We start from the raw sequence: 12,289 nt of genomic DNA on the forward strand, positions 1-12,289 counted from the left end.
ATTTCTGATGTGGAAAAGTAAAGTTTTAATGCCATGTCCTGATTTAATGAAAAATGTATGGTTTTTACGGAGGCCCCTAAAGGGATATCGTGAAAGGGAAAATAGTTTTTCAGTGTTTTTGCATCTTTTGGAATCTTGCCTTTGTTTTTAGCACTTTGCAGTGGTTGCTATGTTCTTAAGTCAGGTTCAAGTAATTGAAGTTAAAGTGTAATGTCTGGCTCAGGATGAGGTTAAAGCTCTACCCAGAGGGATAAACGCTCATGTGCGCATAGGAAAAGATTACATGCCTCCTATTTCTGTAACGCAAAGCTCTTTACATGACTTAGCCGTGTGAGTGCGTCTGGCTTGAACAGAAAGATGCAGCTCTAGATCCTTGACTTCTCCGAGTATCACCACGGTTGACGTGCTCTGGCCTGGACTACCTGAAGAAAAAAACACAAAGAAACAGGCTTTCAAAATGCTGGTGACAATGCTAACAGTCATGTACATGTTGGTGAGAGCGGGTGAACAGGTAAGGCAACTCATTAGATTACATCTCCATGCATTTGTCGCCAATCGTCAACATACCAGCCAAAAGCCATTCAGTTGACTGAGATTCTTGTCATTGTTTCGTATGCCAGATGAATGAACTATATGACAAAAATGTTAGATGGACAAATATGATGAAAAGACTCAACAGAGGACAATATTACAATTAGATTTAAACAGATTCTTTTCTCGTTGACTATACGTGAAAATGAGAGAGGACTCTCTAACATATGGACAAAAGGAGAATTCATGTTTCAACATTAAAAACAAAGTGCTAAAACATTTTATGGACATATATTTGAGGGTGTTTCTTCAACTATGGGCATTTTTGGCCCCTGTAGACTTTTAGAAAATAAACTCTCTTAAAACACTCTCACTAGTTTAGTATGTAAATGTACAGCATACTGTACATGCAAAATGTTACACAAAATGTTTTATAAATCATATTATGATTTATGTTTATTTTTACTTTGTTCATGATGGGTAATAGCATTTTATGAGGCATTTTCACATTTTAAGATTTGGATAAGGTAAGACATAAAAAAACAAAACAAAACATAAAATAAAATAATAAAGGGATTTTTACATTTTAAGATAAATAAATAAATTGAAATAAATCATAAAAGTATCAAGACTCGATGGTAAATGGTTTCAATGACAGCTATATTGTGACATTCATAATCTAAACCTGACTTATTTATAATCGAGAAACATTCATTTAATGAATAGAAAAATGTTGAAACCCAATAGTTTTAGTTCTTGACGTGTAATAATAATTTTATTTTATGAGGCATTTTCACATTGTAAGATTGGGACAAATAAAAAAAACATAAATACATGAATAAATGGAGGCATGGTAAATGTTTTCAAGACAGCTAGAATGTTACGTTCATGTAAGGTGGAAAAAATGTTTTTTAACTGATAGTTTAAATAAAAAGCAACGACTGGCCGGGACACAAACGTGCCTGTAGCTGATAAAACACCCTTAAATACCATGGTACATTATTGAATTACCATGGTATAACACTGCATTGTATTACTACAGCACTTTCTTATAAGCGTTTAAAAAAATAGTATGGCATGTGTGATATGAAAAGTCTTTGAGTCACCTGTCATCTCTGGCTGTTTGAAGATACAACATCTTCCAATCTCAGTAATAAAGATTTTAGGGTGCATGACATTGCAATTCAGGGCCATAATACTCTTGATAAAAAATGTGAATGAGACAGCAGGAACTAGATCACTTACGTTTTGTCACAACATCTGTTTATTCCACAAAAAATTATTTAATTCACAGGGGACAAGATGGTTGTTTCTAATGACAGTTAAGCATGCAGGATCATGACACATCACAAGTCAAACCAAAAGACCTGACGATCAAAGCGTGCACACACACACACACACACATCTACAACATACAGCAGAAGATGCAACACATACACACACTGATCCTGCTGTGTCTGTTTCAGCTGGGTGTTCGGTGGTTACGTGAGCAGGAGCCTCTCCCGTATGTGGTTTCCCAGCCCTTGCCATGGCAGATCCACAACGTCTCCCATTCTCGGAGAGGAAGCCGTTCAGAAGAGGTGAAATACTCGATTATATCTGAACTATTACCTACATTACAACCCCGATGCATCTCACCAAGAACATAAACAAGCCTTATTCACCTCCTAATCAAAAGAAAAACATAAGAAATAATTTGTTTGCATAATGAAAATGGAGCCCGTGATAAACACTAGTGTCATCTCATTTAAGCGCACATGCCCCAAATTATCATTATTGTAATGTGAAAAAAAATCTCATTCTCATATAGTGCACATTATTTAAGTAGTTATACATTATGACAATATTTGTGTAATGAGCTACACTGTAAAAAAAAAAAAAAAAAAAAAAAAAAAAAAAATTAAGATCAATAAGCCATGACAACATATGTTTCTACATTGTTTAACTCAAAATAAGTTAAGCAATTTTCAAGCTATAGCCTACAAGATTCAACTCATTTTTTAAGTCAGTTTAGTGTAATTTAAGTTAAAATGACTTAAATATCCAAGCTGAGTGTACTTGATTTTTTTTTTTTACAGTGTAATTTATTTGAATAAAATGAAATAAATTAATTTATGCTACTTTTGAAAAAGCAATCTTTAAGTCCTGAAAGGACAGTCATGAGAATATTTTTTAGTAGATAAATAAGAAATTAGGTGAAAATATGCTTAAGTTTCATGAAAACAATATTACGAAGTAAAAAATGAAATAATAATCATCAGCATGAAAATAGTGATATAAATTCTTTAAGGAAAATATTTTTTTATGATTTGGAGGTGACATTTATCTTCATGAGATTCATCCTAAAAGTTGCACTGTGCTTTGAAAAGATCTTTTTGAAAGAGTGAAGGTGAAAGAGGGCAATGCTGGTGGGTGGACAAAGAGATGAGAATTTTAATGTGGCCCTTGTTTATGTGGGTGACCCTTGTTTAATGCTTTGGTCTTTTTTTGGTTTCTTTCTTGCTATACTTTCCAACTTCTAGCAGCTGCATCCTGTTATATCTTTCTACTGAAGTTGCGCAATATGACTTAAGTCTTAATTCCAGTGATTGTCAGACATTACTAGGTGCCGTTCAAGGCCGACACACAGACACACTCAGCTAACCTCAGAAAAGCTTGGGCATCCCTCAGGTGCCTATAATCCAATGGAGAAGGATTTGTGTCTTAATGCAATACTAGAAAACAAGTCTGTATAGAGGCCCTGAGGTTCTGCTTCAACAACAGCTACCTAATACATTTGCAAACCAATGGTTAGTTATTACACTGTAACTTACATTTTTAAGTACAATCAACTTGGATGTTTAAGTCATTTCAACTTCAATTACTTAAAAAAACGAGTTGAATCTTGCATAACAACATTTTTTAATTGAGCAATGTAAAAACACGTCATAACTTACTGATCATATCATATTTTTTTACAGTGTATACATTAAGATTTCACTAAAAATAAATTCATATTCATTTGGATCCTTAACTTTCTTAAATGATATATAAACGTAGTCATTTAGCTGACGTTTTTATCCAAAGCACATCACAGAACACTCATTACAAGGACAATCCCCTGTAAAAGTCCTTACTAAAGAGAGCAAAGCCGCTTTCCTTTTGGCATGTCAAAATGGTCAAATCAGGCTGCTAGTGATTTACATTTAATAATTTACTCAAGTGATGACATAAGTGCACTTTCTTTGCGTTAGCCTTCAAGCTCTTCAGTCCGCTGGGTCTAATGTTCTTCTGGGTTTTGTGCTGTAGCATTTCAACCGAAATATGTCTGCCATAACCAGATGCCATCCAATATGATTTGGTCTCCAGAAGGAGTTCAGATTTTCCGATTAAATGTAGGGTCACATAGTCCCTAACCAAAAGGTTTTTTATGGGTCATGCAGTGCCTTTGAAAGGAAATTGGCCCATTAAGGGTTTTGTACTGTAACATGTTGCCTGAAATAGATATTAATGTTTGCCATAACCAGATGCCATCCAATGTGACTTCAGATACACTACTTGGTCTCCAGTACGAGATAAAACTTGAATGTAGGGTTATGTAGGGGCTACACGGTGTGCCTTTGAAGGGAAATCAGCCAATTAGAAGCATCCAAGAAATACTCTCAGGCACTGCCATGCACATTTCCTATCATACTGAATTTTTCTGAAAATAGTCATTGTACATTTTTGTGAAAATAATTGTGGGTCCACAGAGTAGAGCGGCCATAAGGACCGTGACATGACCCAACGGCGTGAACACATTGAGTCGCACTGTCACCCCCGCGCCAATGCCCAGTGGCATGTGTGGAATGTCCCGTCTCACACCTGCGGGATCTGTCTGGGCCACCATGTCTCGCACATTCCAGCAGGAAAGACAGAGAGGCGACACTGTCATTAGACTGTGATAAGACTGTCACGGCTGATGCTTTTGAGCGTTCAAGGACAAAAGGATGCACTGACACTTCTGAAGACCTCAAAGTAGTGATGTAAACGCAAAGAGTGAAAGCATTTTTGAGATGCTGCAAATTTCTGAATCTTGTTAAAGGGATAGTTCACCCAAATATTCACGTTGTTGCATTGCTAGCAAGCCCTAGCTTCTCTTTCATACAGGGACATGTTTGGTCGCACTTTAGATTATGGTCCAATTAACTAACTATTAACTACGACTTTTGCCTCAATAAACTACTAATCACTGCTTATTCTTTGTATTATGCTGTATTATTTGCTTTGCAGTTTGGGGGCCAGAGAAGGAACAGCATAGGAGTTTACAGAAAGCGTAAGTATTAGTACCTTAATTAAAACAATTGTACAAAAACATTACACACGTTTAGAATTGAATATCACAAAATGTTCAATTTGAACAATTCTCTTCCATGTTTTTTTAAGACTCTTCGTCCAGTAATGGACACGCCGGAGCCTCTGCCGACAAGGCGGCGTCTACAATTCAGAACCAGTACAGGAAGTACCAGCAGAAGAAGCAGAAAGACCACAAATGAAAGGCCAACCAGTTAAACTGTCAGCAGGATCCATTCCAAGCTGGTCAAGACCCAGTATAACCTTATAACCCCAGCAACTGCGCACACGCAAAACTGGCCTGCATCCATGTTAAAGGACGACTTCTGTGAGCGACAGTCACGTATTCTGATGTACAGATAGCTGATACCTGCACAAACACAAACATTCAGACACTGACAAACATTTCAGACCATTTGCTGATAAAAGATGCCACAAACACTCACAGATCTTTAAGATAAATGCATAAAAACATGCAGATTACATGCACAATAATACATAGTAGAATCTTACAGGAAGCTACACGTTTACTTATCCATCTAAATGAGAACAAACCATGGAGTTTTTAAAAAATTTGTAAGATAATTATATTTACTTTAGACAAACCCAAAACTATATATATATATATGAGGACGCCCTTGAATGCAGAGTTGGGAGGGTTATTTTAAAAAAGCATTCTGTTACAGTTACAAATTACTTCATAAAAAAGTATTCAGTAACGTAATTCAACATTACAAAATGAAAGTAATGTAATCTGATTACTCTTGGATTCCTTCGAGGTCACATATGTAAATAAATTCAGGTAAAAAGCAATGTCATCAAAATACTTTCATTTTTTATGGATTTGATGCAAAATATAAAATATTTCAGAAATTGTCATGTAGTTGCAAATATGCTGGAACAATGCTCTGCTTATATGAAACCAGAATTTGTACACAACAGAAATGTTTTGGCAACAGAATGCAAATTTGCTTTTTTTTTCTCTCATGCAAATATACCTGTAATAAGAACAGATGCATCATGCACTGTATTGTTAACATTAAAAAAGCTAAACAAATTTGTAGGATATAAAATTAGCCTACTGCAAAGTGTAACTCTGTCAAGTATTGCAATTCTGTTACAAGTCTGTTGGCAGCATTTGTCAAACCTAAAGACCTACTGTGTCTCAACCTGTGTCCGAGGAGAATGATGGGAGACGGGTGTTGTTTGCGCATGCACCAATAGGTGGCTCACATGAGTCATGACTGCCAACAGAACCAGAACTATAACGCCATTACATGTATTCAATAACTCCTCAACCTGCTCGGGGGTCCCCAACAGGGGCTTTTCCTCAAATTTAGCTCAGCATAGCTAAATAAACCCACACAAACATTTATGTTTTTTTCCTAATCATTTTAGGTTAATCTACATTGTGTAACATTTCTATGTTACATTATGTGCCTAGGTGATCGAGTGCAATGTGCCTAGGTGGGAAGCAATGTGAAAATCTTGTCATTTGAAAGTCTGCTGAGAGCAATGTGTAATTTTGAACTGTGAAATAACATTATGTACCAGTGATTTGTATAAACTGCCATGGCAACAAACAATCACATTCAATAAACATTTCACAAGCCTCCAAGATGTAGTCATTCTTCCCTCTGCTGGTGAGTTAGTGCTAGTGGAAAACCCATAAAAGAAGTAGGCTAGTAATTCATCCAATAATCCATTCCACATTATAGAGAAAACAAAAGAAACAAGAAATAGTGCCTTCAATCTGAATAAAACAATGACATAATCTGAATGTATATCCTATGTAACTCTTCAATGAACAATAGCTATGTTTATAATACTTATTTGAAAAATAAACCGTTACGACTAGTAAGCACTTTTTAAATGCACTTACCTGTGATGTTTTATGTAACTTGACTAGCCAAACACCAAACTCGTGTTACTTTGCAATGCGCATGCGCGACTATGGAAGCTTGTTTTCGACACGGAATAAAACAAATAAAGAAGGTAATTGCAACTTTTTATCTCACAATTTTGACTTTAGTTAGTTTGACTGAGTTTACATCTCGTAATTGTGACTGTTTTTCTCAGAATATCAAGATAAAGCTTAGATAAAAACTCGCAATTGCGAGTTCTGTTTCCCCCATGTTTCATACACATGATGGAGCCTTCATCATGGAGGTTCTAAATAATATTTATCAGATTGATGCTAGTTAAAGGGATATTTCACTTTGAAATTAAATTTTGGTATGTTTTAGCTTACCTGAAGGGCATCCAAGATGTAGGTGTCTTTTTTTCCGCAGTAGTTTCAATTTTGATATTTTTAGGTCAAACCATTCTATCGTTTTTACCTCTTATAAAACAACCACGTCCAAGTGATCTGAGGGCGCGGGCTCTTCCTGCTGTGTGTCGTGTGCGCAGACTGGTGCATAGATATATACACTAGAGGTCGCCTTGGCTACGGCAGTTCATTGGAACGAATGACTTTAATGCGACATCTAGTGTATATATATCTATGCACCAGTCTGCGCACACGTCACACAGCAGGAAGCGCCCGCGCCCTCAGATCACTTGGACGTGGTTGTTTTATAAGAGGTAAAAACGATATAAATACTGTTCGTTTTCTCACACAAACCGCTCGTTTCGTGTCTTAGGCTATCAATGTGTACTTACGATGGGGAATTGTTTAATTTGGACGATGGGGAATTGTTTTCATTTGGATTCTGTGCATGCTCTTTGAGACCGTGACCATAGACCTGCATGATATGACTGTCAGACAAGAACGGTTTGACCAGAAATATAAAAATTGAAACTACTGCGGAAAAAAAGACACCTACATCTTGGATGCCCTTCAGGTAAGCTAAAACACACCAAAATTTAATTTCAAAGTGAACTATACCTTTAAGTTCAATGCACATACAGGATAGAATAAGCATCTTTTAAACCACCACATCAGTATCTCTTATCATCAGGTGGATGGAACGGCTTCTGAAGGCTGGCTTGCTATTCATATGATTCAGTTTCCCCCATGTTTCTTACAAATTTTCTGGATCTGGTGGGACCAGTTTTGCCACCTTGTGGAACAACTGATTAGTTCATGTTATTTATGTGGTTTAAAGACAGGCTACAGATCCTGGATTCACATTGGGAACATTGCTGTTGCTGCTACATTGCACTCAAACAAACAGCTTCTTTGTATTCTGTGAGCTGCTGGAGACCCAGAATGAGACATAGCCTACTGTACAGAGTACTGCTAAAAGGAGAAAAACAAACCACTGGAAGGATTGTTGTATTAAATTAAACATTAGCTTAAAAATGAGTTAGTTGTCTTAACTTGTCAATCAGTTGTTGCATCTCATGGGGTTGGTCCTTTGTCAACTCCATCAGTTTTCAACACCGTCAGATGAAGGTTTCTGTTTATTTTGAAAAAAACATTTTATTATTTTTTCCATTTATTGTGTTAAAATATTAAAAAAGCAACTCAACATGGTATTATGTCTGATTTAAGGACATTGGTTATGTTTAAAAAGGAGTGTAGAGAATTAAGGAACTAAACCCAGGATTAAAATGTAGAGAATGTATTTAATCATTTAGCACTTTTACTGAACACCATTATTAGCCTACATAATTGACGACTTTACACTGTTTGATGAATCCAATTAAAATAGCATGCTTTTTTTTAATGCCCCTGAAGGAGTCCACACAAATTAAGTTATGAAGTACATGTTTTGTCCCTTATCTCAAGAATCACTGATATATATATTAAAAAAAAATCACACAAGGGTCAAGGCACCATTCATAGAAAGATAGCTTTATTGCACAAGGTGTTGGAGTACTCTTTTTCTGTTTTTGTTTTGTTTTCATAGAAAAAAAAACTGTATATTTAAACACAAGCAATTGCAAATCGAAGCAACTTTTCCATAAAAGTTTAGGAATCCCCTCCGCATTTTTTAAACTTTTTTCCCTTTTAGTTATTTGTCTCCTTTTCCTTTTTCTTTTAATAACCAGCAAAATATTCAGAGCATGCAATGCCATTTTTCGTCAAGTTAACCAAAAGGTAGAAACAAAACAAAAGTAAAAACAAACAAAACAACCAACAACATAAATGAATAAAAACATAAGACAAATTATAAAAAGGAAAATATAAATCAAACACCAGACGTCTGGTCTGGGTTTATGTGCCCCATTCAAAACTCAAGGTGTAAAGTACTTTTTGTTAGATTTTATGCTTTTTTTGTCTTTTTAATCCCCTCACATTTAAAGGTATACCTTTAACCAGACTTACAATTGTGCCCTGGTTGCTAATGGAGATGTCGAAAATAGTAATTATTTATACAAAACAGTTTCATATATACAAGAGTCTTTATTTGTAGATTAGAAATTATGCTGACAGGGAGGTCTTGGGTATAGCAGGATTTTTTATTAGTTGATGAAAAGGGGCTAATCGGATCATTTGGGCGGGGAAACAGGCTGTGGGGGTGGAGTTCTATTCCTGACTCCGCCCAGTATTCACACAGCTTCTCCTGTGATTGGTTGGAGCTTGGGGTTCCCTGATTCGACTGGCTAAACAGGCCTGCCCCGTTGCGCAACACAACTGCATTTTCTTTTCAACATAAATCATCTTAGAATCAAACAAAGAACTCAGTTGGATACATATATTTTTATAAATAAAGCAAAAAAAAAAAAAAAAAAAAAAAATCTAATTCATTTCAAGTCAGCAACTGTCTTTTAAATGTGAAAAATCATGGGACGTAAGGGCTTTCTGGGGTGGTCAAGGGAATATTTTCACAAAATGTTTCACCTGAACAGGCATGAATACTGATATAGATATTGGTCTAATCCTAATGAAACGTTCATGGCAAAATGCTCTGGGCGCGTCTGCCATCAAACAGACAGGCGGACAAAACCCAGTCAGTGGGCATTTGAGCAGCAATAAGAGGAACACATACTTCTTTCATTGTTTTTAAAACAAGTCCACATTCTTCGCAACTCTGTCTCAAGATTGGTTTAGATCTGGGCGATCAAATTTATTTATCTTACACAATCCTAATTTATCAATCCACCAATAAAACATCTCCTTTTTTTTTTTTTTTTTTTTTTTCATATGCCACAAACAGATATATTATCGTTCAATCAGCTCAATTTTAAACCCAACACGACACGTCCCTATTCTGTCCCTTAGGATTTGTTGCGTCAAGTCTTCCTAACATGAGATATGCTCAGGCGGCTGCATAAAACTGAATCCTGTTGAACAAACTATAAATGTGTGCTATTTCCTGTGCTGGAGTCTGCAGGGGCTAATGGTAAATGTAGTGATCTTTCCCCTGATATATAAGATCTGACCTTTCAGACATACTGAAAGCTTGAATTTTTTTAAATCACAGGAGCGATCTCACCTTAAATGAACGGTTCACCCAGATATTTTAATTTGTAATAATTTGTTATCCCGTGTCATTCTAAACTTTTATGACTTTCTTTTCTTCTTTGAAACATGAAAGAAGATATTTTGTCAAATGTTTTTTGGCTATTCAATGAAAGTCAATGGGGTTCAAATTTTGTTCATTTAGTCACAATATCAGATTTTCACTACACAATTATCGTTGCACAAAAACAAAAAATAATGTTAATGCCGCCATGTACTAAATTGGAGTGTCAACCAGGCATTGGATTATTATAGTATTAACACGATATCAATATTTTGGTTATCGTCAATACCAGCCCAGACAGCAACATAGTGTCGGTCCAGATCCGGGCCACATCTGGTACGTGTTGAATCCACATGTACCAGATGTGGCCGGGCGGATCTGGACCGACCGACACTAAGTTGCTGTCTGGAAGTATATTGCATCACCCCTTTCATTTTATGGAAAAAAAGAACAAAAAAACCCCCACGTTCTTTTGTGTTCCTCAGAGGAAATAACGTCATACGATTTGGAACGACAGAGAGTGAGTAAATAAATGATGACCGAATTTTCATTTTTGGGTGAACTGTCTCTTCAAGGGCCTGACGGAAAGCTCTCAAAGCACTGTGGGTATTTAATACTATTCGTTGGGCAGTAGAGATGGTGCATGGATTCAGATGGCGCTCACAGATGTCGTGGGTCCATCTACGAGCTGGAGTTGCAGTGGCACATTTCCATTGTTTCCAAGCAACTGTAGAGAGTGTGTTGGGAAATGACCATAAATATCTCCTTTATACCACACAGACATGTTGCATTATGCAGCCCGGCTGATTATCACGATGACAGGAAGTTAGTTTGGGAATCTCTAAGGTCTTTTCCCCAGAATTCCCTACACGGCGACTGCTGCGGCATGTTGAAACACACCCTCTGCCGTTCTTTTTTCAATCTCTCTTAGTTATGTTACCCGTTTGTCCTCAGCGTTTCGTGATCGACACCTCCTCTCGCTTACTGCTGCACCTCCCACTGAGCGATTGTCTTCAAATCTTTTTTAAAATAAATTTTTTCTTTTCAATTAGATATGGCATTAAATCTCTGCTCTCACCACGTATATATTTACTATATCTTTAGATAGAAATATATATGTATATATTTTGACAACAAACATTGCAATATATTTTCTTTTTTTTTTCTTTTGTATTGCAGGAGCCCTGATGTAGTACTTTTTTTTTTTTCCATTGAAATCATTGGGAGAGTTTGTCGATTTTTGGAAGTTTCTCTGTGATGGGGGCTTTGCTTTGGAAACTGAAGTGAACGAAGGAGGATTGAGAGGATATTCGATTCATTTAGGGGCTGAATGAAACCTTCCCCTCCTACATTTCACTCATTCCCTCCTTTATTCACCCCTGCGCTACTAAAGCTAGAGTCTCTAAGACCTTCAAATAGGAATGACCGCTAGAGTCTTCGTGTGGGGAAGGAAAGCAAAGAATAAAGAGAAACGATGAACAAACGCAGAAAAGCTACACAGCGATGGCAGATATCTCTCCTTCTCTGTTCACCCGCCCGTCTGCCTCTACTTCCTCCCTACCTCTCTGCCCTCTTCCCGCCTGCGCTCGGTCCATCCGGGAGAGGCTGTTACGCGTTCACAGTGAGACAGAGGGAAGTGGTGACGTTTTTGTGGGGAAGGAGGGGTGATAAGTATATGGCATCAAACACAAACAATCGGAACAAACGAACGAACCAACCAACCAACAAACAGCAAAACAAGAGCCTTTCTTGACGAGAAGGGAGATGCGTCTACCTTTACATACTCCCTACATCCTGTCCCCCTTTCAGACCAACTCTAGACCGTGTAGCTCAATGGGTGGCACTTGGCGTCTCCAAGCGATCCCGTTCCGATGCCGAGAGGTCCCTCAAAGGTGTGTGCTTGCCACATGTATACATATATATTACACATATACATATACATACACATGCACACACACACACATACACAAGCTTGAGAAAGCTCAGTGGATCCACCCGGCCCTCCTTAGTGCTAAAGTTCAAAATTTCGAAAA

General features: G+C 37.0%; 2 protein-coding genes across 3 annotated transcripts in view; one reads left to right on the forward strand and one right to left on the reverse strand.

Moving 5' to 3' along the window:
- LOC307166617 (uncharacterized protein) overlaps positions 1 to 6,551 on the forward strand; it is a 40,296-nt gene extending 33,745 nt beyond the window's left edge. The window contains exons 1-4 of one of the 2 annotated variants that reach the window (XM_079885078.1): positions 217 to 511; positions 1,998 to 2,111; positions 4,783 to 4,825; positions 4,936 to 6,551. In XM_079885078.1, the coding sequence (XP_079741204.1) occupies positions 458 to 511; positions 1,998 to 2,111; positions 4,783 to 4,825; positions 4,936 to 5,045 (321 nt within the window). In that variant the 5' untranslated portion in view covers positions 217 to 457 and the 3' untranslated portion in view covers positions 5,046 to 6,551. Of the gene's footprint in view, positions 1 to 216; positions 512 to 1,997; positions 2,112 to 4,782; positions 4,826 to 4,935 lie in introns of those variants that run through there. The other variant, XM_079885077.1, reaches the window with a different exon arrangement.
- The window catches only part of dscaml1 (Down syndrome cell adhesion molecule like 1), a gene marked incomplete at its 3' end in the record, with an annotated part of 42,789 nt that continues 35,557 nt past the window's right edge, over positions 5,058 to 12,289 (reverse strand). Inside the window, exon 27 of the mRNA XM_079886267.1 lies at positions 5,058 to 5,212. Within this exon, the coding sequence (XP_079742393.1) occupies positions 5,058 to 5,212 (155 nt within the window). The remainder of the gene's footprint in view (positions 5,213 to 12,289) is intronic.

Source organism: Squalius cephalus, assembly GCF_949319135.1.
Source record: "Squalius cephalus genome assembly, chromosome: 11".
NCBI lineage: Eukaryota > Metazoa > Chordata > Actinopteri > Cypriniformes > Leuciscidae > Squalius > Squalius cephalus.